The 25,607-nt window shown below is 41.2% G+C and overlaps 3 protein-coding genes and 1 long non-coding RNA gene across 21 annotated transcripts; 3 read left to right on the top strand and 1 right to left on the bottom strand.

Moving 5' to 3' along the window:
* Positions 1–40: 40 nt before the first annotated feature.
* On the top strand, positions 41–4,035 carry LOC143377701 (uncharacterized). 3 transcript variants are annotated; one of them, XM_076829317.1, is made up of 8 exons: positions 41–183; positions 785–1,425; positions 1,494–1,601; positions 1,683–1,888; positions 1,963–2,138; positions 2,206–2,658; positions 2,736–2,942; positions 3,025–4,035. In XM_076829317.1, exons 2-8 carry the CDS (start codon positions 853–855, stop codon positions 3,387–3,389), a joined length of 2,088 nt encoding a protein of 695 aa, XP_076685432.1. In that variant the 5' UTR covers positions 41–183; positions 785–852; the 3' UTR covers positions 3,390–4,035. The 3 variants fall into 3 exon arrangements, with proteins under 3 accessions (XP_076685432.1, XP_076685431.1, XP_076685433.1); XM_076829316.1 differs by having other exon boundaries at positions 61–187; positions 790–1,425; XM_076829318.1 differs by lacking the exon at positions 41–183 and adding an exon at positions 210–694.
* On the bottom strand, positions 3,854–9,379 carry Tgs1 (Trimethylguanosine synthase 1). 4 transcript variants are annotated; one of them, XM_076829314.1, is made up of 9 exons: positions 8,954–9,216; positions 8,314–8,449; positions 7,461–8,180; positions 6,349–7,286; positions 6,033–6,279; positions 5,339–5,954; positions 5,089–5,220; positions 4,732–5,030; positions 3,854–4,614 (listed from the first exon to the last, which is right to left on the bottom strand). In XM_076829314.1, exons 1-9 carry the CDS (start codon positions 9,070–9,072, stop codon positions 4,504–4,506), a joined length of 3,318 nt encoding a protein of 1,105 aa, XP_076685429.1. In that variant the 5' UTR covers positions 9,073–9,216; the 3' UTR covers positions 3,854–4,503. The 4 variants fall into 4 exon arrangements, with proteins under 4 accessions (XP_076685429.1, XP_076685430.1, XP_076685427.1 ...); XM_076829315.1 differs by lacking the exon at positions 8,954–9,216 and adding an exon at positions 9,243–9,379 and having other exon boundaries at positions 6,349–8,180; XM_076829312.1 differs by having other exon boundaries at positions 6,349–8,180.
* LOC143377713 (uncharacterized) lies at positions 8,745–9,906 on the top strand. Its single transcript, XR_013087394.1, has 2 exons — positions 8,745–8,901; positions 9,648–9,906. It is a non-coding gene; the product is annotated as an uncharacterized LOC143377713 (long non-coding RNA).
* Positions 9,907–19,725: 9,819 nt separating this feature from the next.
* On the top strand, positions 19,726–25,607 carry LOC143377449 (uncharacterized). 13 transcript variants are annotated; one of them, XM_076828679.1, is made up of 6 exons: positions 19,726–20,119; positions 20,201–20,404; positions 20,472–22,612; positions 22,706–22,736; positions 22,923–23,542; positions 23,633–25,607. In XM_076828679.1, the coding sequence occupies exons 1-6, from the start codon at positions 20,020–20,022 to the stop codon at positions 25,343–25,345; spliced, it is 4,809 nt and encodes a 1,602-aa protein (XP_076684794.1). In that variant the 5' UTR covers positions 19,726–20,019; the 3' UTR covers positions 25,346–25,607. The 13 variants fall into 13 exon arrangements, with proteins under 13 accessions (XP_076684794.1, XP_076684788.1, XP_076684792.1 ...); XM_076828673.1 differs by having other exon boundaries at positions 22,706–23,542; XM_076828677.1 differs by having other exon boundaries at positions 20,472–22,736.

The following is a 25,607-nucleotide window of genomic DNA, read 5'->3' as shown; positions in this document are numbered from 1 at the left end:
TTATTGGCGATTGAAATGCCCGACATCCCTCGCAATTGTGCTCCGACTATGCTAAATTTTCGCAGTATCACGTGACGCAAGATGGTGGAATATCACGGGTCTCATGGATAATGCGTTAAAATTTGACGTTTATGTCATTTTTTCAGTATTCTTGTTCGTCGTTTGACTGAAATTTTTTTGCCGGTAAGTGAGGGCTTTCTCCTCTGTGCGCGGTGCATCGTACGCCCGAATTCGATTTCCGAAATCCCGTTTGAAATCTCGAACCAGACGCTTGCAACGCGCGAGTTGTTTTCGCGAAATATGACTTTCGAATTTGAATAGCCGTGAATGGACTGGATCACGTATAAATGACGGCTCGTGAAATTTTTTATTTCGCAATGTAAAAATGTGATCGCTTCGCTTCAGATGTTATTGAGAAAATTACATTTTTAAGTCATCTTACTCATCGTCCATAAGATAACCTCTTCACTAATGTACACGAATACCGCCGTTTTGAAATACCGAGAATGCCGAGTAATTTTTACATTCCCTTGGTTTTATACGAATATTTACGTTCGGAAGGTTTTGCAGAATATTTCAGTCGGAAAAGTAATGTGTTTATCAAGTAAACAAATATTAAGTTACGTAGCTGAATGGGATACAATATGATCTATATATATATATATATATATGAATGAATTCTACAAAAATATTTGTACGTTATCGATAATATATATTAAGAGATTCAAACAAACATTCTACTTTTTCAATTTCTAACTTCGCTAACTATCTATTTACGTTACAGGCAAGATGTTACTATTAATTTGAATATCACTCATTTTCACCGCTATGAGTTAACTGAACATCATCGCCATGAACGAAGAAACGAGCGTCGAAGATTCTTCATATTTAAGTTACGAAATAAATGGCACCAGGTACATTCTGCAAACCATATCGGATCCAGCCGTTGACATATTAAAGACCGCAACAACTAACGAAGTGCAGAATGCAATTAATATCATAGATGAAGCTCAAGTGGAGAAAGAGGAGGATTCGATTTCTTTGGTTTGCTTGGACGGACAAGTCTACGCTTTTCAGAATGGGGAATTACAAGAATTAGATCTTAGCCAGGTTATGGATCAGAACGATCCGCAAGAAAAAACAGTTTTATTGCCAAAAGATGTCGACAACTGCGAAGCGCAATATATCACTAACGATGATTTGGTAGTTAGGAACATCAGCGAACAGTCCCAAGAGCAGTACGAAATTGTCACAGGGCAGAACGAAAAGAATTTTATCATGGAGAAGCATAATGTGAACGCCAATGATTTTGTAGAAGTTGTAACGGCATTCAAATGTAAAATATGTACTTACACGAGTCAAGATAAAACGCAATTGTTGCAGCACTTTCAGAAAACACATGTAAATCCAAAAGTGGACGTCGAGGTGTGCTTTCCGACTTACTTCTTGCGCAGCAATATTTGTACTCATATTGTAATACTTACGTTTTGCAGATAAAAGAGGAGTCCAGAAATACGGATGAAGTGAAATTGTTATACATGTGCGGAGAATGTTCTAATTGTTTTCCTTCTATAGAAGATTGTAAAGAACATATGATAAATGTAAATATTCAAGATACATTAGTACTTGAGCAAGTTAAATGCGATATGATCGAATGTTACAAGCAACGACGACTGTTTTAGGATCACCAGTTGACGGACACAGGCTCTAATAAGGGTGGTAAAGAAAATATAACGGACGATTCAAAAGATTCCGGCTTGTTGGACGAATGTATCGGGCAGGGTGTTGAAAATAATGATATAAAGCGTCAAGTTAAAGTTCAGAAACCTTTAAGTTCTGAATATATGCTCAATAAAAAGATGATCGAGTTGATGGAGAGAAATATAAAGTGAGGGAAACTTTCTCGTAACTGAAGGGTATAAATTTCTTTCGCCTTTACTCACGAGCGATATATTTTCTAAGGTGTTCATACCGAGGGTGTCCCTATAAATTTGTTACGGAGGAAACGATGCAGCAGCATGCACTTTGCCACACGGAATCGCAAAGCGGAACAACATTCAGATGCACCATTTGCCGCGATATGAAATTTACCAAATGGAGGCAGTGTAGTTTACATCTATGGAAGAAGCATCAAATTGGTCAGTATTCTAAAGCAATACCTAAATACAAATAATACTCTAGTCGAATTAAAACTCTTCTTTCTAGACATAGGTCTGTTTACTTGTAAAATATGTAAAGCATATAAAAGTGCGACAATGGTGAAGCTGCTGACTCACATGCGTGTGCACAGTGAGACGCGGGAGTACGAATGCTCCGAATGTGGCAAGTGTTTCAAACAAGCCAGTCAGCTGCGCAATCACAGAGTTATGCATTTGGATCGCAAAACGTTGGAAGTAACGCGTTGGTATACTTCGAAGAAATGCGATATGTGCGGAAAGACTTACGCGAACTCGAAGTGCTTGAAAAGCCACATTCAGGCGGTGCATTCGAAGCTGCGCCCGTATGTTTGTAACGTTTGCGGGCATTCCAGTGCCAGGAAAGCGATGCTGCAAATGCACTTGCGCCAGCACACGGGCGATAAACCTTTCAGTTGCGAGCTGTGCGAATACAAGACTGGAGATCACAACACGTTGCGACGCCACATTATGCAACACACGGGTACGTTGCACATCTTTGTAAAGTACGAAATAGTACGTAAGTTATGTAAACGCTATAAGGGTAAATGATTGTTGCAGGATTCAGGCCGTACAAATGCCCGCATTGTTCGTATACCGCGATACAGAGTAGTAGTTACAAAAATCACTTGAAATCTAGGCACCCTTTACTGTCTGGTTTATTCACGTGCGACTTGTGCCCTTTTAAAACTGTTAAAAATGAAAGTTACATACAGCACGTGAGAGATCACGAAAAAGGATTGATTAAAGCAAATGCGCAGAAGAAAGGTAATGTTCTTTTCTTGCTCGCTTTGTCGCAGATTTAAAGTGTTTGTGCTCATACTTGCTAACATCGAATTATTTTGTCTAGATGGCGAAAATGTTGAAGTTTTCCCTGGTAATATAGCAGCGGCGCAATTAATTTATAGCTGCCTGGGTGCCTTCTCGAAAGTCGGAGATACTCTAGAAGCAAACTTAATGTCTTCCTCAACGTCTGCGGACGGTACATCACAAACGATCACGATACAAATACCGTCGAAACACCTCGAAGGTTCACTGCCAACAAGAGAGAGTGGAGCTAAAAATAATTCAACTATGGAACAAGAAGATGAAGAAACGATGCATTGTTTTTTAAAAATTCCAAGGGAAGAAGAAGAGAGTATAGATACTGGCGGCATAACTATACCCGCGGAGCCCGAAGAGTCGGTCGCGACGACAATTAATGTTGATACATGAAAAATATAAAAACGTTAAGGTAGTAAAAGAATACTTCTGCATGTTTTGGAAATAACCGGGAATTTATATTTCAAAAGTGAACGAAGAGATGCTAGTCACGCGTTACTTAGATCCTACGAATCGAATTGTTCTTTTTTTGAGAGAGAAAAAACTAGAAATAATGCTTTAATCTTTAAAAAAAAATTGTAATTGTGATACTACTTTTTTGAAATTGTACATCACGTTTGCGATCCAAACATTAATAAGTTTATGTTCTATTTTTAAATAATGAAATAAGTTTTGTATGTTATTTTAAAGTAACGAAAACGTATTTATGTTTTTAATTATTTCATTAAATTAACAATCCTATGTTCACATTAACTTGAAGAAAGCCTTGCTCTGTTTTCAGTAAGTATTTCGAAACCCAAAAGAATGAAAAGTGGTTTTCAGATGCAACTTTTACAAAAATTTACAAACATACTCTGTTATGTATTAGAGCATCTTTAATATTTCGAATGTATTTATTGATAATTAATAGTAAATTAGTCGAAGTGTACATAAAAATTGTAAAATAATAGTTTGGAAACTGTTGTAAAATGTAAATTACAGTATCTCATAGGGTTCACAGTAAGATTAAAATGATATTTTACATGATCGACTAAAGAGAAATTACTCTCGTTTTCTTTACTTAATTAACCGTCAGGCAAAATTAACACTTATAATTACTATGGAAGAATGAATTCAAAGGTCTCTAAAAGTGTTCACATATTAATTGTTGAATTTCACAAGTATATCCCCACAAATTGAGAATTCTATATCAATTTGCTTAAGTGCAAAGTCTGTGAGTGTGGTAACTGGCGAAGTTATAAACGTCATGGTCCTTACAAAAGAATTCGATAGGAAGATTTAAAAAATATATCAGTAAATTATAATGTACAACACGATGTCTTTTTATATGCATTTTGTAAGGAAACGTTGAATGAAATAAAAAAATACTGCTTCTCTTGGAGTAGCCTAAGCAAATTGATACCGAGTTATTTACAGCTAGTGATTCAATAAACGTGAGAAGCTCCCCTTTTTGTTTTCAAGCGGCTGATGCGGATCATCTTCTCTTAAATTACACATCATATCACAACTAACAGTCCCTGGGCAGTTCGCCATAATAGGCTGTTAAAGCTAATAACTTTCGGTCAAGAAAGTTCTGCTCCACTTCTACACCACAACCTACTCCGGCTAGCATGGCAAGCTGCAATATGTAACATAGGTGTATGAAAAAATGAGGAACATAATGCATACAACGTTATACAAACACGATATATAAAAAAGTGAAGACGTTTTCGAATTCCCTTGATTCGTAAATTACCTGCACAGTATCTACATTTCTAGGTAGAAAGTAGGCCACATGTTCTGTGATTCCCTTCGCTAGTTTAAATATATTTACTCCACCAACGGGTTGCATAATGCTATTGAGATCAAAAGTTTCCTCTTTGACATATTCGGGCCCTCCCCATGGAGGGCTCAGAAACACAACGTCTGCAATCAACTTTGGCGCAAGCTTAAGGAAATCCCCAACAATGAATTCTATTCTGTCGCTAACACCGTAAACCCGCGCGTTGTTTCGAGCGAGCTCAATTTTAGCCGGATCTATGTCTATTGCGATCACTGTAAAGAAACGTTACGGATTAATCTGAGATCGAAATGATCGCATTGGCAAACATACCCCTTTCACACGTAACGGCAAACTGAATAGCATTTCCTCCAGCACCACAAAACGCATCGATTATGGTATCGCATTTGCACCTCTCTGCTATGTGCTCGGCAACCTTCTGCGGTGTTACGGAAAACCAGCTCTCTGAAAGGAACATTTTTCTATATACATTAAGTCTACGTGCAAATATTAATGAATAGCTTATGAAACATTTCATTTTTAGTTCCCTAGCGATGAGAAATCTTCGGTGTTCTATAAGTACCATTAAAGGACATACCACGATCCAGTTTAATGCCTCGATCAAACTTGCTAAATAGCCGATACCTCTTTAACCAATATTTCGTTAAAGCCTTGTCATTAACTATTTCTACCGGCAGGCTTATGTTCCTTTTAGACTGCTTCCTTCGTTTCCTCTTCTGTATCTTCTTCCCACTGTCTTCGTCGGATAGCTTCATACTTTGCATTTCGTTGTGATTATATTTCTCATCTACCTCCATATCAGTGTTCGATGCTTCGAATTTTTCATCCTCTATTTCAGGGAACTGATTCTCCGACATACATTTCGTAGAATTGTTTTCGTCTTGCACGAAGTATGCATTGCTCTCTACCTCAACGCTTTTAACAGCATCGTCTTGTCCATCGGGCACATTCAAAAAATCGTTCACATCATCAATTGGCCTTTTATCTACACCCGACTCCAACGAACTTGTGCTCGGCTTACTAAATACAAGCCGCTTCGCTTCAAATTTCGTCTTAAGACTAGGATCACATTCTTCGTCAGAACTTGTGAATTGTGCTTTGTAGGAACCATCTTCAGAGAGTTGTAAATCTGTTTCTGCTGATGGTAGAACTGGGCAATACGATAGATAATGCTTTACCTTCGAGAAACAAACAAAATTCGGTTAACGATTCTCTAAACATATCCGCCATTGGTATCAAATAGAATCTAATCATACCTTGTCTATAGTATTAGTAATTTCCATTCCATTATCATCGAAGTAAATATGCTTGCTTACAGGCTTGGGTCTGTAGAATTTCATTTTCAATTGCCTATTTTGTAGTCTGATATTTCTTTTCCTGTACACCACTTCCCCTTGCAATTTAGACTCTTGGTAGTCTTCGTTAAAAGCATAACCCATTAATGAAAATCCCTTCTTCACTTCTTCTAGACCATCTCCCATCTCATCATAGTCGGCCTCGTGACTGAAAGGAACGTACTTATACATTTATTGTTCATTCGTTTTTATTTGTCAGAAACAAATAATACTGTACCTTCGTTTCAATGGCGTGGGTTTACTTTCATTCGGCTCATCTCCATCCCCGTTGTTAGAATGTTTCTGACGAATACAATTATTGCTACTAGTATCATTCGAAATAATTGCACTATTTTCAGTTTGTTTAACAAAAGGCTGGCCGTCGCTTTTACTCTCTGGCGGGCACTCGTTTTCATTAGCTTCTCCGTTTTCTTCCACGGTAGCTTCATTGCTATCTGGTTTCATTTTTAAACTCTCTATGAGCCGTCCTACCGACTCCATTATCAGCCGCTTCTTTTTCGTCTTCTCCTTCTTGCAGTAAGACAAACTCTTGTTAGACGCGTTTTTATTTCCAGAGACATCAATTTCGTTAGTTTCATCTGCTTCTATTTGTGTAAAATCTTGGTCCATACTTTCGTCACTTTCTTCCTCCTTCGCGTTGTGCTCGTTTTGCTCCTGAATGCGTTGAACAGTTATCTCAGGCTTCTCCCTTTTATAACTCCCTATGAATAGTTCGTAGTGTTTGTGGTACTCCATTTGGAAATTCTCCTTCCACAAATGCTGCCAGTACTTGTCGTTGTCTTCAACCGTGTAGTCGTTATCTTGGTCGGAGCTGGTGCTAGTTACGTTGCTCTCGATGGAGCTGGTTACAGAACTGATGAGGCTAAATGAATGCATAGAAATCGAGTCGCAGCTGGAGCTAGTGAGAGTCATTTTCGTAACGTTCGTCATCGAGTCCGACGTCGCGTTCGTTTTAGCTATCGACCCGTTAATGGAGTCGCATCTTGTTAAGAGTCTTTCATCTTCCGCGTTAGACTGTTGATTGTAGCTTTCTTCTATGCTATAAGGGCTCAACGGATTCCACCCGTCCCCAGTCTCCGGCGAAGTTTCCAGATTCGTCATCTTTCTTCTATTCTCCTCTGCATCCTTATCGTTTATTTCTTGCTTATTTATATCCTCAAATGAAAAATTAACGCTATACGTGTCTTTCGCTTTTATTTCGTTATCACTTAAATTATTACTTTTATTAAATATCCCTTCGAAATTTGAGCGACCAAGTTCACAGTTTCTGTGCGCTTGATTAGGAAAGCATGTGTTTTGTTCGGAAAATTTCTCTACGGGTTCTTTTACCTCCGATCTCTCATCCCCTATCAAATGAGCATTCTGCTGCAAGTATTCCGGGTTTATATAGTCCGCATACTTTGCGATCCAGGATGTCCAGATCAATTGTTCACCATTCTCGGACCAATACTTCTCCCACGCGATGTTCATCACGCTCTTTGTTCCAGAATACATCGAGTACGGATAGACGCGTGAATTATGATTATATGTATATGTGACGTTCCCTTTGTAAGCCTGCGAATTATTAGATGAAGTATTTTTCAAAGTGCTTTGTACCTCGGAATCCTTGTCTCCTAAAATAAATGATGGGCTCTCTGTATGATATTTCTTCTCGCTACGACTGGATGGATTAATACTTAAATCTTTTATGTTCTCTGCAAGATGATGATCCGACAAGTGAATGTCTACTATTTTCGAACCATATTCTAAATGCTTCTCTTGCTGATTCTGCGCAAGCCCATTCACTTTTTCAAATCCATCTTCCAGTTCAGTCTCGGTAGTTTGAAAAGTCTTTCCGTAAGATGCCAACAGGTTCTGTATACTTTTAGCCTCGTGCTGATCATGATACTCGGACAGGTCGGCACCCGAATCCGATTGGTGCAGACCCAGCTTCTGCGTGAGGGAATACGCGTTAGGACGATGAGCAGAGTCACGAACAGAGTCATGTTCGTCCGTGGAATAATTGTTGTCCGTGTGCGAAGCGCTGCAGTAACAGCTCACTGGTTCTTCCTAATTTTATGGGAAAGGAAATATGCGCCTGTTCAAATACTATATTATACAAGGATCTAGCATATGTACAGCGACACTGAACTGAACTCGAATTAATTAAATACTTTGGCTTAAAAAAAAGAGACAATCTTACATCGTGCTTCTCGATAGATTGTGCCTCGATGGTAGACCTTTTATGAAGGTCTAACATTTCTCCGACACAATCGCCATCGACAATTTCATCTTCGCTTGCGTCCCCTAATGCCTCATCGGTATAAACTTCTGGGGATCTGGGAAGAAAAGTTCAAAGATACTTTCGTATTACATTCCTTCCTTATAAAGATACATCTGCGCGGCTCGTATTTTACGAAAACTGTGAGCTTAACAGGGGATAGTATCTTGTTTCTTATTTCCGTGAATTTCCACGTGGTGCTGTTTTCGATGATATTTCGCGAACTTAAAATGACGGAACAAAGAAACGGGATTATTTATGGATCGTTCTCAAAGGAAATGATCTCTGAGCAGAAAAGGAGAGGCGAAGGCTTGTACCTGTTGCCATAGACTCGATATACTTTTAGTGAGGAAAAACATAGTTTTCGGTTGAAGAAAAAATACTTTTTGACCCAGAGACATTTCCGCGCGTGTCAAGGTTAGGTCATGTGTCATACTACTGATCGATAAAACGTAAAAATTGTTAATTTTCTGAGGGGCAGTGAAATCGGTGCTCGTATGGAATATGGGGGTAAGACTGATATTTAGAAGGATAAAGTCATATGCTGTGTGGGTATATTTACCGCACGAACACTCTGCTGCAAAGACAATAAATGTAAGTGTCAGGGTCAGGGAAACTTGTGTCTTGGCCGATATACACATCGGCCAATGGCTCCCAAACGTAGTCACTCATATCGAACATAATGTCTAACTAGCTACTTGTTCGTGAATCGTCACACCATCCACACGTTTCACGCTCAGATTTTTACAACTCCCCCCATGTAAAAACAATCCGCCATTTCTTCTGCACCACACCATCGCGAAGTTACTCGCGATCATCGTCCGTACTGATGATGGCCAATCGATACCTACCGACCCTTTTAAGCCAGCTTCGAATTTCTGGAACGTTCCACGAGAGTGATTTAATTTTCGGATCTTAATTTTCCAGTGGAATTAGTAGATCAACTTCAAGCGTCATGTAATTTCGTAAATTTCGAGTGGAGGTTAAATACAGTTGTTGATTAAAGTTTTCTGTAGTAGATAAGTTATTTTCAGTAGGTAATACGCGCGCAAACATACCTACTGAAGGTCGGTACCAAAGCGTGTTATCACAGACCAGGTGTAGGATAGACTTATCACAGACGAGGTATAGGATAGACCTATCACCTTATAGACGTTCGTGTCGTCACAGAAGAGCTATAGGAAAAATGTTGTAACGTTTGTCCCATTTTTTATAATAGACAAGTCAAATTACTAAAAATATTTTTCTTCTTACAGGTTTTAACTTTGGAATATTTCGACGTGGACAGGCACATGATGGAAACCTCGATAACCTGGCATAAATTATCAGAACGCACAAAATTTGGGCTTCGTAACAGGATAACATGACTTCGAAGGAGATGGCGCAAAGTAATGTCTCCGGAAAGCGAATCGAAGGCGCAGAACTATTCGAAGCAGAATACTACCTATATCCCACCATTGCGATGTATTGAATGTATTTTGAGGAAAATAAAGTGGAAAAAAAAACTCTAGAAAAGTGTACTATCATTGTAGAAACCGTCTTGAACATTCCTATCCAAACTCCAAAGTTCTCTTACATAAAGTGTTAATTCGAAGGAGGTAGCGCAAAGTAATGTCTCCGGAAAGCGAATCGAAGACGCAGAACTATTCGAAGCAGAAGTTTCGCTGAAATTTAGGATACCTTCTTGCCGCCTCATGTTCTCCTGATACATATTGGCCAAAACCTGGCATAAATTATCAGAACGCACAAAATTTGGGCTTCGTAACAGGATAACATGACTTCGAAGGAGGTGGCGCAAAGTAATGTCTCCGGAGAGAGAATCGAGGATGCCTTCGCAGCTGAAATTCAGAATACCTCTTTTCGCTTCATGTTCTCCTGATGCATATTGGCCAAAACCTGGCATAAATTATCAGAACGCACAAAATTTGGGCTTCGTAACAGGATAACATGACTGTGAAGAAGGTGGCGCAAAGTAATGTCTCCGGAAAGCGAATCGAAGGCGCAGAACTATTCGAAGCAGAAGTTTCGCTGAAATTTAGGATACCTTCTTGCCGCCTCATGTTCTCCTGATACATATTGGCCAAAACCTGGCATAAATTATCAGAACGCACAAAATTTGGGCTTCGTAAGAGGATAACATGACTGTGAAGAAGGTGGCGCAAAGTAATGTCTCCGGAAAGCGAATCGAAGACGCAGAACTATTCGAAGCAGAAGTTTCGCTGAAATTTAGGATACCTTCTTGCCGCCTCATGTTCTCCTGATACATATTGGCCAAAACCTGGCATAAATTTTCAGAACGCACAAAATTTGGGCTTCCTAACAGGATAACATGACTGCGAAGAAGGTGGCGCAAAGTAATGTCTCCGGAAAGCGAATCGAAGGCGCAGAACTATTCGAAGCAGAAGTTTCGCTGAAATTTAGGATACCTTCTTGCCGCCTCATGTTCTCCTGATACATATTGGCCAAAACCTGGCATAAATTATCAGAACGCACAAAATTTGGGCTTCGTAACAGGATAACATGACTTCGAAGGAGGTGGCGCAAAGTAATGTCTCCGGAAAGCGAATCGAAGACGCAGAACTATTCGAAGCAGAAGTTTCGCTGAAATTTAGGATACCTTCTTGCCGCCTCATGTTCTCCTGATGCATATTGGCCAAAACCTGGCATAAATTATCAGAACGCACAAAATTTGGGCTTCGTAACAGGATAACATGACTGTGAAGGAGGTGGCGCAAAGTAATGTCTCCGGAAAGCGAATCGAAGACGCAGAACTATTCGAAGCAGAAGTTTCGCTGAAATTTAGGATACCTTCTTGCCGCCTCATGTTCTCCTGATACATATTGGCCAAAACCTGGCATAAATTTTCAGAACGCACAAAATTTGGGCTTCCTAACAGGATAACATGACTGCGAAGAAGGTGGCGCAAAGTAATGTCTCCGGAAAGCGAATCGAAGGCGCAGAACTATTCGAAGCAGAAGTTTCGCTGAAATTTAGGATACCTTCTTGCCGCCTCATGTTCTCCTGATACATATTGGCCAAAACCTGGCATAAATTATCAGAACGCACAAAATTTGGGCTTCGTAACAGGATAACATGACTTCGAAGGAGGTGGCGCAAAGTAATGTCTCCGGAAAGCGAATCGAAGACGCAGAACTATTCGAAGCAGAAGTTTCGCTGAAATTTAGGATACCTTCTTGCCGCCTCATGTTCTCCTGATGCATATTGGCCAAAACCTGGCATAAATTATCAGAACGCACAAAATTTGGGCTTCGTAACAGGATAACATGACTGTGAAGAAGGTGGCGCAAAGTAATGTCTCCGGAAAGCGAATCGAAGGCGCAGAACTATTCGAAGCAGAAGTTTCGCTGAAATTTAGGATACCTTCTTGCCGCCTCATGTTCTCCTGATACATATTGGCCAAAACCTGGCATAAATTATCAGAACGCACAAAATTTGGGCTTCGTAACAGGATAACATGACTTCGAAGGAGGTGGCGCAAAGTAATGTCTCCGGAAAGCGAATCGAAGACGCAGAACTATTCGAAGCAGAAGTTTCGCTGAAATTTAGGATACCTTCTTGCCGCCTCATGTTCTCCTGATGCATATTGGCCAAAACCTGGCATAAATTATCAGAACGCACAAAATTTGGGCTTCGTAACAGGATAACATGACTGTGAAGGAGGTGGCGCAAAGTAATGTCTCCGGAAAGCGAATCGAAGACGCAGAACTATTCGAAGCAGAAGTTTCGCTGAAATTTAGGATACCTTCTTGCCGCCTCATGTTCTCCTGATACATATTGGCCAAAACCTGGCATAAATTTTCAGAACGCACAAAATTTGGGCTTCCTAACAGGATAACATGACTGCGAAGAAGGTGGCGCAAAGTAATGTCTCCGGAAAGCGAATCGAAGGCGCAGAACTATTCGAAGCAGAAGTTTCGCTGAAATTTAGGATACCTTCTTGCCGCCTCATGTTCTCCTGATACATATTGGCCAAAACCTGGCATAAATTATCAGAACGCACAAAATTTGGGCTTCGTAACAGGATAACATGACTTCGAAGGAGGTGGCGCAAAGTAATGTCTCCGGAAAGCGAATCGAAGACGCAGAACTATTCGAAGCAGAAGTTTCGCTGAAATTTAGGATACCTTCTTGCCGCCTCATGTTCTCCTGATGCATATTGGCCAAAACCTGGCATAAATTATCAGAACGCACAAAATTTGGGCTTCGTAACAGGATAACATGACTGTGAAGAAGGTGGCGCAAAGTAATGTCTCCGGAAAGCGAATCGAAGGCGCAGAACTATTCGAAGCAGAAGTTTCGCTGAAATTTAGGATACCTTCTTGCCGCCTCATGTTCTCCTGATACATATTGGCCAAAACCTGGCATAAATTATCAGAACGCACAAAATTTGGGCTTCGTAACAGGATAACATGACTTCGAAGGAGATGGCGCAAAGTAATGTCTCCGGAAAGCGAATCGAAGACGCAGAACTATTCGAAGCAGAAGTTTCGCTGAAATTTAGGATACCTTCTTGCCGCCTCATGTTCTCCTGATACATATTGGCCAAAACCTGGCATGAATTATCAGAACGCACAAAATTTGGGCTTCGTAACAGGATAACATGACTGCGAAGAAGGTGGCGCAAAGTAATGTCTCCGGAAAGCGAATCGAAGGCGCAGAACTATTCGAAGCAGAAGTTTCGCTGAAATTTAGGATACCTTCTTGCCGCCTCATGTTCTTCTGATACATATTGGCCAAAACCTGGCATAAATTATCAGAACGCACAAAATTTGGGCTTCGTAACAGGATAACATGACTTCGAAGGAGGTGGCGCAAAGTAATGTCTCCGGAAAGCGAATCGAAGACGCAGAACTATTCGAAGCAGAAGTTTCGCTGAAATTTAGGATACCTTCTTGCCGCCTCATGTTCTCCTGATACATATTGGCCAAAACCTGGCATGAATTATCAGAACGCACAAAATTTGGGCTTCGTAACAGGATAACATGACTTCGAAGGAGGTGGCGCAAAGTAATGTCTCCGGAAAGCGAATCGAAGACGCAGAACTATTCGAAGCAGAAGTTTCGCTGAAATTTAGGATACCTTCTTGCCGCCTCATGTTCTCCTGATACATATTGGCCAAAACCTGGCATAAATTATCAGAACGCACAAAATTTGGGCTTCGTAACAGGATAACATGACTTCGAAGGAGGTGGCGCAAAGTAATGTCTCCGGAAAGCGAATCGAAGACGCAGAACTATTCGAAGCAGAAGTTTCGCTGAAATTTAGGATACCTTCTTGCCGCCTCATGTTCTCCTGATACATATTGGCCAAAACCTGGCATAAATTATCAGAACGCACAAAATTTGGGCTTCGTAACAGGATAACATGACTTCGAAGGAGGTGGCGCAAAGTAATGTCTCCGGAAAGCGAATCGAAGACGCAGAACTATTCGAAGCAGAAGTTTCGCTGAAATTTAGGATACCTTCTTGCCGCCTCATGTTCTCCTGATACATATTGGCCAAAACCTGGCATGAATTATCAGAACGCACAAAATTTGGGCTTCGTAACAGGATAACATGACTGCGAAGAAGGTGGCGCAAAGTAATGTCTCCGGAAAGCGAATCGAAGGCGCAGAACTATTCGAAGCAGAAGTTTCGCTGAAATTTAGGATACCTTCTTGCCGCCTCATGTTCTTCTGATACATATTGGCCAAAACCTGGCATAAATTATCAGAACGCACAAAATTTGGGCTTCGTAACAGGATAACATGACTTCGAAGGAGGTGGCGCAAAGTAATGTCTCCGGAAAGCGAATCGAAGACGCAGAACTATTCGAAGCAGAAGTTTCGCTGAAATTTAGGATACCTTCTTGCCGCCTCATGTTCTCCTGATACATATTGGCCAAAACCTGGCATGAATTATCAGAACGCACAAAATTTGGGCTTCGTAACAGGATAACATGACTTCGAAGGAGGTGGCGCAAAGTAATGTCTCCGGAAAGCGAATCGAAGACGCAGAACTATTCGAAGCAGAAGTTTCGCTGAAATTTAGGATACCTTCTTGCCGCCTCATGTTCTCCTGATACATATTGGCCAAAACCTGGCATAAATTATCAGAACGCACAAAATTTGGGCTTCGTAACAGGATAACATGACTTCGAAGGAGGTGGCGCAAAGTAATGTCTCCGGAAAGCGAATCGAAGACGCAGAACTATTCGAAGCAGAAGTTTCGCTGAAATTTAGGATACCTTCTTGCCGCCTCATGTTCTCCTGATACATATTGGCCAAAACCTGGCATAAATTATCAGAACGCACAAAATTTGGGCTTCGTAAGAGGATAACATGACTTCGAAGGAGGTGGCGCAAAGTAATGTCTCCGGAAAGCGAATCGAAGACGCAGAACTATTCGAAGCAGAAGTTTCGCTGAAATTTAGGATACCTTCTTGCCGCCTCATGTTCTCCTGATACATATTGGCCAAAACCTGGCATAAATTTTCAGAACGCACAAAATTTGGGCTTCCTAACAGGATAACATGACTGCGAAGAAGGTGGCGCAAAGTAATGTCTCCGGAAAGCGAATCGAAGGCGCAGAACTATTCGAAGCAGAAGTTTCGCTGAAATTTAGGATACCTTCTTGCCGCCTCATGTTCTCCTGATACATATTGGCCAAAACCTGGCATAAATTATCAGAACGCACAAAATTTGGGCTTCGTAACAGGATAACATGACTTCGAAGGAGGTGGCGCAAAGTAATGTCTCCGGAAAGCGAATCGAAGACGCAGAACTATTCGAAGCAGAAGTTTCGCTGAAATTTAGGATACCTTCTTGCCGCCTCATGTTCTCCTGATGCATATTGGCCAAAACCTGGCATAAATTATCAGAACGCACAAAATTTGGGCTTCGTAACAGGATAACATGACTGTGAAGAAGGTGGCGCAAAGTAATGTCTCCGGAAAGCGAATCGAAGGCGCAGAACTATTCGAAGCAGAAGTTTCGCTGAAATTTAGGATACCTTCTTGCCGCCTCATGTTCTCCTGATACATATTGGCCAAAACCTGGCATAAATTATCAGAACGCACAAAATTTGGGCTTCGTAACAGGATAACATGACTTCGAAGGAGATGGCGCAAAGTAATGTCTCCGGAAAGCGAATCGAAGACGCAGAACTATTCGAAGCAGAAGTTTCGCTGAAATTTAGGATACCTTCTTGCCGCCTCATGTTCTCCTGATACATATTGGCCAAAACCTGGCATGAATTATCAGAACGCACAAAATTTGGGCTTCGTAACAGGATAACATGACTGCGAAGAAGGTGGCGCAAAGTAATGTCTCCGGAAAGCGAATCGAAGGCGCAGAACTATTCGAAGCAGAAGTTTCGCTGAAATTTAGGATACCTTCTTGCCGCCTCATGTTCTTCTGATACATATTGGCCAAAACCTGGCATAAATTATCAGAACGCACAAAATTTGGGCTTCGTAACAGGATAACATGACTTCGAAGGAGGTGGCGCAAAGTAATGTCTCCGGAAAGCGAATCGAAGACGCAGAACTATTCGAAGCAGAAGTTTCGCTGAAATTTAGGATACCTTCTTGCCGCCTCATGTTCTCCTGATACATATTGGCCAAAACCTGGCATGAATTATCAGAACGCACAAAATTTGGGCTTCGTAACAGGATAACATGACTTCGAAGGAGGTGGCGCAAAGTAATGTCTCCGGAAAGCGAATCGAAGACGCAGAACTATTCGAAGCAGAAGTTTCGCTGAAATTTAGGATACCTTCTTGCCGCCTCATGTTCTCCTGATACATATTGGCCAAAACCTGGCATAAATTATCAGAACGCACAAAATTTGGGCTTCGTAACAGGATAACATGACTTCGAAGGAGGTGGCGCAAAGTAATGTCTCCGGAAAGCGAATCGAAGACGCAGAACTATTCGAAGCAGAAGTTTCGCTGAAATTTAGGATACCTTCTTGCCGCCTCATGTTCTCCTGATACATATTGGCCAAAACCTGGCATAAATTATCAGAACGCACAAAATTTGGGCTTCGTAACAGGATAACATGACTTCGAAGGAGGTGGCGCAAAGTAATGTCTCCGGAAAGCGAATCGAAGACGCAGAACTATTCGAAGCAGAAGTTTCGCTGAAATTTAGGATACCTTCTTGCCGCCTCATGTTCTCCTGATACATATTGGCCAAAACCTGGCATAAATTATCAGAACGCACAAAATTTGGGCTTCGTAACAGGATAACATGACTTCGAAGGAGGTGGCGCAAAGTAATGTCTCCGGAAAGCGAATCGAAGACGCAGAACTATTCGAAGCAGAAGTTTCGCTGAAATTTAGGATACCTTCTTGCCGCCTCATGTTCTCCTGATACATATTGGCCAAAACCTGGCATAAATTATCAGAACGCACAAAATTTGGGCTTCGTAACAGGATAACATGACTTCGAAGGAGGTGGCGCAAAGTAATGTCTCCGGAGAGAGAATCGAGGATGCCTTCGCAGCTGAAATTCAGAATACCTCTTTTCGCTTCATGTTCTCCTGATACCTGGGCCAAAATCTGGCAAAAATTTTCAGAATGCACAAAATTGGGCTTTGTAACAGGAGAACATGCCGTCGAAAGAGGTGGCACTAAGTAACGTCTTCGGAGAAAGAATCGAGGATGCCTTCGAAGCTGAAATTCAGAATACCTCTTTTCGCTTCATGTTCTCCTGATACCTGGGCCAAAATCTGGCAAAAATTTTCAGAATGCACAAAATTGGGCTTTGTAACAGGAGAACATGCCGTCGAAAGAGGTGGCACTAAGTAACGTCTTCGGAGAAAGAATCGAGGATGCCTTCGAAGCTGAAATTCAGAATACCTCTTTTCGCTTCATGTTCTCCTGATACCTGGGCCAAAATCTGGCAAAAATTTTCAGAATGCACAAAATTAGGCTTTGTAACAGGAGAACATGCCGTCGAAAGAGGTGGCACTAAGTAACGTCTTCGGAGAAAGAATCGAGGATGCCTTCGAAGCTGAAATTCAGAATACCTCTTTTCGCTTCATGTTCTCCTGATACCTGGGCCAAAATCTGGCAAAAATTTTCAGAATGCACAAAATTGGGCTTTGTAACAGGAGAACATGCCGTCGAAAGAGGTGGCACTAAGTAACGTCTTCGGAGAAAGAATCGAGGATGCCTTCGAAGCTGAAATTCAGAATACCTCTTTTCGCTTCATGTTCTCCTGATACCTGGGCCAAAATCTGGCAAAAATTTTCAGATATCTCTAAAATCAGGCTTCGTAACAGGATAACATGACGTGGAAAGAGGTAGCGCAAAATAATGTCTCTGAAGAGAAGTAGAAGCCTTGAACGAAAGTCGATAGAGTTTGAGAGTATTGAATGGCATATTTAAAGTAGTGCTTTAATGCGAAGATTTTTAAAACCACTCTGCGTGGAAGGATCTTTTTAGGTGTTCTTTTTAGCATATCTTTTATATGTGATTTGGAGTAGGAAGGAGTAAGTAGTGCTCGTTAAATAAAAAAACTCTTTTACCACTTAACTGCAATTTATTCAAATAAGTGAAATGCAATACAATGAAATGTTACAAGTGTAACTGGGTTAGGTCTGGGTTAGGGGAGGGTTAGGGGTATCCGTTAGGGATTTCTCCACGAAAAAAAAAAAAAAAGGTCTAGGTGAGGGTTAGGGGTATCCGTTAGGGATTTCTCCACGTAAAAAAAAAAAAAAGGTCTGGGTTAGGTCTGGGTTCGGCTGAAGCAGTATCTTGTGCAAATTTCATATCAATGAACCCAGTCGAAAATGCAGCCGGTTTAACGTCTTTTATGTGAAAATTCCTTACCTGTAAAGCAGAAATATACACGATTAATAATCGCTCTAGTTACAGTATGTGAGATTAGTTACATCGCATTGGCACACTTTAATCTCTAAACATGTCACACATATACAAGCACGCACACACGCACAGCATTTCAACAGATTTCAGAGTAGGTAGTTGCTGAATTGGCCGCTTCTCGTGTCGCACCCAACGTTACCGACTGATTACAGTGCTACGAGTGGTAGGAATTAATATTAAATCTTACCGGAAACATAAAATCTAAAACGACTAATTTCAACCAACATGTTGCACAATAAAATTATTCCCTTTACTAATATATTTTCATACGTGACAAACTGTTGTAACGTTTCTCCCATGTTCAATAATAGACAAGTCAAGTTACTAAAAATATTTTTCTTCTTACAGGTTTTAACTTCGGAATATTTCGACGGAATGATGGAAACCTTGATAGTAATCACAAGAAAATAGTGACTTTATATACTTTATACTTTATTGTAACACTGTAAAGGCCTTTTATGCAAATATATTGAAAGAAACTTGAAACAAACTGTATTATTATTCAGAAATACCTTTTACATATTCCTATCCAAATTTCAAATATCTATGGTATTTCCTTAAGAATACCATAGATTTCCTTTGTTAATAAATCGATATTGAAGAAAATTTTGCAACTAGTGTCCATGGAATACTATTCAGAAATTACAAGCTTCCAGTCTTTCAAAAGCATCACATTAACCGAGAACTGTTTAAAGGCCCTTGAAAGGCGTAGCTCTTGTTTGCTACTTTAAGGCGATGCCTTTGAAGCTGAAATAGCCACTAAACATTTGTTGTCATATAGCATATATTTAGGTTATATTTTCTGTCACTTCGAGGAGCCGACCACATAATAATCACGCGTATCCAGTCTGCGCATTTTCACTAGCCCAATTCAACATTCAATACAATTTTGTATATATATAATGTTTGTTGATAACTGCTTTCTGCAGAGGACGTGTAATAAGTGTATTTCATGTTCTGTTTCGGTGCTTTGCTAATAAAAAAATGTCTAACCTAACAAATTTCATTTTCTGGGGACATTCCCTCATCTATTTTCCCTTTTCACTTAGAATTCCTTACTGCTAACGTAGAATATTGTAGCATAAGCACATTTCAAGTAATTGAAATGTACAATGAATTTTCTACGTTTACAGTACCAGCCAACTTTCCGTTTAAATTTTTATAAGTATAACGGAACAGCTGAGAATTTCTTTCCTTATTCAGAATAGAATACAGAAATAGCAAACAGCTCCCTCTCGCGTTCACCGGGTAATCGTCGATCTATCGGTATTACCATTTCTGTGCAGGAAAAAATGCTGTAATACCGACCTGCCGAATCAGCCAGGTCACGTGACGTGTCTACCCCCTTAACATATCGATCTCCTACTTTATCGATGCAATACGCGTAACCTGCATTATCTATATATCGACATAAACACTAGCGACACCTATTTTAGTTCGCACTTTTCTCTGTTGGCATTCGTGTGTCCGTAAATTAAATAAATTTCTTACGATTAAGAGTTTCAAAGCAATAAATAAATAATTGTGTTAATAAAAATTAGTGTATAACGCGTTAAGGGGCCCCTACAACAGATAGCCCGTTTTCACTTTGCATTGAACTGTCGTTCATGATGGTTCATACACGTCAACTGTGTTTTCTGCGTCGTTTTTGTACCTTGACTATCCTGTGATAGGTATAATTTGAAAAGCTACAGTTGCCGAAAATCGTTGACACTGTCGGATCAATTGTGAAATTATTATGGCTAGACGCAAAAGTTTAAATAGACGTTTATCGAGATACAGCAGAAACAGTACTGGTTCTGCTTTTCTGGATCCCGATACAGAAAATTTGGGCGATGGTAGGTGAAAAAATATATAATCCATTGTAGTTTAAATATTTGTATTGCTGTTAGGTATGGATTGCAGTGTCCTCCTTTCAGAACAACCATATTGGTGGAAGAATCTGGAGAACAATACTGTAATGCGACCGTCTATGTCTTCCAATACACCAAATCAAACAAGTCCTATCTTGGATCCTAATTCGCGAATCGATTCAGGCAAGCCACAAGATGGATGGTGGAAAGTATTGGAAACGACAGATATTGCGGATGATGCCAAGCTGACAATGCCTACTACGAAACCAGGTATATTCTTTACGCCTTGAGGTAAATGTTAGCTACCTACTTTGTGTTAATTTTAATGTCTTATTAGATGCCGATAATAATATAGTCACAACGTCGGAGTCCGACGAAGAACCTAGAATTATAAAAAGGAAAGTTACCTTGCGCTCAGCGGCAAGGAAATTACGGAGTGATCCTTTCATGAATATTGTGGAGTCTGAAATGTCAGACAAAAAAAGTACAGACGAAAGTCCTACGAATAAATCTGGGTCCATCAATAAGGGTACTACCAGGTCTAGGCGGGTAAACAAGATTCCAGAAAGTAGTTCAGATCAAAGCCATAGCACGGATGTCATTTTGAAATCAAAGCCTACACTTTTTAAAAGAAAGCACAAGGACCGGCAGCGAAATGTATTTGACGATGTATTAAAAGAAAATGAGCTGCTGACTCCGAAAAAGAGAAAATCCTTAATACTATCGCCGCATAGTAAGACTGGAACGTTGATGGAAAATAAAATAACTAAATCCCCAATTGTGAAACAAGGAAGGGCGGGTCAACTTGCATTATCCTTCGAGAATGACCACGATCTTTCGCGTCTTCCCAACCCAGAAGCGCAGAGTACGTTACTTGAAAGTTCTTCGTCTATGCACGGTAGTAACAAGGATACTAATAATAGCGAGATGGAAGCTCGCGTACTGAAACCAAAATCGACATTTCTAAAACGCCTTAAGAGAGGCGGGGATAAAAATGTGTTTGCCGATATATTTGCGGAGGAAGAAACTCATAACGACGTAGAAATAAGTAAGGGGAAAGAGAAGGGTACCGATGCGAATGCTGAAGCTTCGAAAAACAATTCGGTGGGACAGGAGGGTGGTTCGTTTCGAGGCCCGCAATCAACACCAAGTAATGTCGTAAATGAGATTAGGACCGGTGACGCGAAAGCAACAAAGGGGTCAAGATCAACCGAGACTATTACTTCACCGGCGCAGGATCCTAGAGGATCTATTGAACCAAATGCGTCAGCTCCGGCATCTATTGCGTCAAGCGATACCTCCGACAAGAGTCAAGATCATAATACTTTTTTAAAACCGAGATCAACGTTCCTAACGAAATCGCGTAAACGTTCAGGGAGGAATATCTTTCAAGAGATCCTCGAGGAAGATGACAACGTCGATGCGCTTAGGCAATCTGGATCCGACGCTCTTATTGATCGCACGAAAGAAGATCTTAGGATGAAGAATCAAGCTACAGGAGCACCTGAAAAAAGAAGACATGAAATTATTGACCAAGAGAGCAACATTGGTTCGGATGAGTTACATCTAGAACTAGCAGGTTCCTCAGATGAAGATATTGCTTGGCCAGATGGAAATAATGCCAAGGAAACATCGAAATTGTGCAGGAGTACCTATGACAGTGACATAGAATTTTCTGAACTGGGTTCAGAACTGAAGGAAAAGCGACAACGTCGTTCGGCTTTAAACGTTTCCCCAGAGATCCCAGAAATATCGAATCAAAGAACTGCTAGTCTACCACGGATCATTAACGAAGCAAGTATAAGTGGAGGAAGCGGAACGTTGAACGTAAGGCCTCGAGAATCTGCGAGTGACGTCAGTGTGTCTGTTACATCGAAACACGAAGAAGGTAATCGTACTAAATCACCTTCGCGTAACCAACATGAACGCGATATATTAGAGGAGAACAAAGGGTCATCTCATAAGCTGTACCCGCCATTATCTATCGACATATCGGATGATATTGACCAGGAATCTGAAGTTATTGAAGGAACACGAAGGAAAGGTACAAGTAAATTGGGGAAACCATCATTTCGGTCTGCCATAGATGACTCTGAGTCGGACGACCTGCAGAGCACACCGAGCAGGCCCAGTAAGAAGTTAAGAACATCGATAAGACAGTTAACCGTAGTTACTCCCAGAGACTCTGATCTAGAACCGGTTCTTAGCACTCCGAAAAGGCAAAGCAAAAGTTTAAGTAAGTCGCAAAAGTTGTTAAGTTCGCGCGTTATCAGCGAGGATGAAGCGGAAGAGGTTCAAACAACTTCGAAAACGCCAAGTAGAAGTTTAAGTAAGTCGCAAAAGTTGTTAAGCTCGCGCGTTATCAGCGAGGCTGAAGTAGAAGATGTTCAAGCAACTCCGAAAAGGCAAAGCAAAAGTTTAAGTAAGTCGCAGAAATGGTTAAGCTCGCGCGTTGTCAGCGAGGATGAACCGGGAGATGTACAAGAAACAACAAAAAGACAAACTAGAAGTTTAAGTAAGTCGCAGAAGTTGTTAAGCTCGCGCGTTATCAGCGAGGATGAAGTGGAAGAGGTTCAAGCAACTCCGAAAAGGCAAAGCAAAAGTTTAAGTAAGTCGCAGAAACGGTTAAGCTCGCGCGTTGTCAGCGAGGATGAACCGGAAGATGTACAAGAAACAACAAAAAGACAAACTAGAAGTTTAAGTAAGTCGCAGAAGTTGTTAAGCTCGCGCGTTATCAGCGAGGATGAAGTGGAAGAGGTTCAAGCAACATTGAAAAGGCAAAGTGGAGGTTTAAGTAAGTCGCAAAAGTTGTTAAGCTCGCGCGTTATCAGCGAGGATGAAGCGGAAGAGGTTCAAACAACTCCGAAAAGGCAAAGCAGAAGTTTAAGTAAGTCGCAGAAGTTGTTAAGCTCGCGCGTTGTCAGCGAGGATGAACCGGAAGAGGTTCAAGCAACATCGAAAAGGCAAAGCGGAGGTTTAAGTAAGTCGCAAAAGTTGTTAAGCTCGCGCGTTATCAGCGAGGATGAAGTGGAAGAGGTTCAAGCAACATCGAAAAGGCAAAGTGGACGTTTAAGTAAGTCGCAAAAGTTGTTAAGCTCGCGCGTTATCAGCGAGGCTGAAGTAGAAGATGTTCAAGCAACTCCGAAAAGGCAAAGCAGAAGTTTAAGTAAGTCGCAGAAGTTGTTAAGCTCGCGCGTTATAAGCGAGGATGAACCGGAAGAGGTTCAAACAACTCCGGAAAGGCAACGTAGAAGTTCGAGTAGGTCGCAGAAATGGTTAAGCATGCGCGTTGTGAGCGAGTCTGAAACGGAAGATGTACAAGAAACAACAAAAAGACAAACTAGAAGTTTAAGTAAGTCACAGAAATTGTTAAGCACGCGCGTTATGAGCGAGGATGAAGCGGAAGAGGTTCAAACAACTTCGAAAACGCCAAGTAGAAGTTTAAGTAAGTCGCAAAAGTTAAGCTCGCGCGTTATAAGCGAGGATGAAGCGGAAGAGGTTCAAACAACTTCGAAAACGCCAAGTAGAAGTTTAAGTAAGTCGCAAAAGTTGTTAAGCTCGCGCGTTACCAGCGAGGATGAAGCGGAAGAGGTTCAAGCAACTTCGAAAACGCCAAGTAGAAGTTTAAGTAAGTCGCAAAAGTTGTTAAGCTCGCGCGTTATCAGCGAGGATGAAGCGGAAGAGGTTCAAACAACTCCGAAAACGCCAAGTAGAAGTTTAAGTAAGTCGCAGAAGTTGTTAAGCTCGCGTGTTATAAGCGAGGATGAAGCGGAAGAGGTTCAAACAACTTCGGAAAGGCAACGTAGAAGTTCGAGTAGGTCGCAGAAATGGTTAAGCACGCGCGTTACGAGCGAGGATGAAGCGGAAGAGATTCAGCGGCCTCGGAAAACAAGGGAAAGTGAGATTGTTAATAAAGCGCAAAAGCGGTCAATTTTGAATGCTATAACAGAGTCTGAGGCAGAACATCCTAAGACTCCGGAAAGACGGAGCAAAGTTTTAAGTAAGTCACGAAATGATACTTCCTCTGCTGCGAACCAGATAGAACCGTGTGAAGTTGACGGCGGGGCAAAGAGGCAGAGCAAAAGTATCAGTAGGGTGGAAAGACAATTAACTGTGAGCATTGTGAACATATCTGAGACAAAAGAAGTTGAAAGTAGTCAGCAGAAGCACAGTAGGAACTTTATGTCACGAGAACCAACTGTTTTACCTACCCGCGGCGATTCTCAATTGACTGTACCGATCACAGGCGAATCTAATATGCACAGAGTTCAAGAAGAAGAAGAAGAAGAAGAAGGAGGTATAGATGCAGGAGTCGAGAGCTTTAGTGCTACGCGCAGATCAGAGCAGCGTATCGCATTTAATCCAAATGTTACTAAAGACAGAGAAGATGAGGATCTTTTGAACGTAAGTAGCAAGAATGTAAAGGAAGCGAAAGAGGTTTCGCGGAACGACGCGAGGCAAAACGTAGGAGAGAATCGCAGCGTTACGTCGGGTAAAGCTAAAGGTTCAGTGGGATCTACAAGGATGTCTACGAAGCGGGGTAAAGACTCATTGAGGGGTCAAAGGAATATCGAGGACTTTCTGAACGTGCGCAAGGCTGTCCCGGCGTCGCAAGTATTCGACGACACACAGAAAGCGGAGAAATTTAAGAGGAAGCTGGAGGAGATAAAGAAACGGATAATGGATGATATGACGCCCAGCGGGAACAGCAACGAAAGCAAGTTGCCCCTGCAGCAGAAGAAGCCGAGCAACTTAATGAAAACTGCGAAAGCAACGCAGAAGCGACGTCCTGCGAAACCGATTCACAAAGCGTTCTTAGTAAATGGACAGGTGTACAAGGTTCCCCGTCTTCCTCGTCCGCAGCATTGGGTCACGGACCGTCTCTATAAGTATCTGTGGAAGCGGTTGGAACCGAAGCACACACTACAGACCAGAGTGATCTCTGAAAAGTTTGTTCGCCAGTTGTCGAATGTAATGAGATTTATTGTCAAGCAGAAATCTTACACAAGTTACAGGGCCGAGCTGTACGCGCTGATGAAGGAAATGGCGCGGCTAGGTATTATTCGTACAAGACATGAATTTTACACTTTTTGCCATGAATTCTTCCCGTACGAGCTTCGCGTGAAGGTGATACCAATGCTGTTGCCGGGGAATAAGAGAAACATCCCTTATGATATGAATAAGTTACACGAACCCCTTCTTCGCTCGTAACCGTTCAACTGCTTTCCACGCGCTGCCCACGTTTTAGCGGTTAGCGATTCAACAGAAGAGAATCGCGTCTGTAGAATAAGTTAAAGCGCGCGTTTCTCACTAATCGTAAGCGTACCGAAATACGTTTACGAAATCAACGCACCGTGTTTCGTTCATCGTTTGATAAGAATGTTATTTATAATTTACAGAGACTAGGAAGTCGCTGTTATCTGCGCCGATTCTACAGGAAATTTGAATAAAATTATAACTATATTTTGATAAA

Source organism: Andrena cerasifolii, chromosome 16 (assembly GCF_050908995.1).
Source record: "Andrena cerasifolii isolate SP2316 chromosome 16, iyAndCera1_principal, whole genome shotgun sequence".
NCBI classification, from domain to species: domain Eukaryota; kingdom Metazoa; phylum Arthropoda; class Insecta; order Hymenoptera; family Andrenidae; genus Andrena; species Andrena cerasifolii.
Note: the sequence above shows the minus strand (reverse complement) of the source record. Positions and strands in the feature narration are given on the sequence as shown.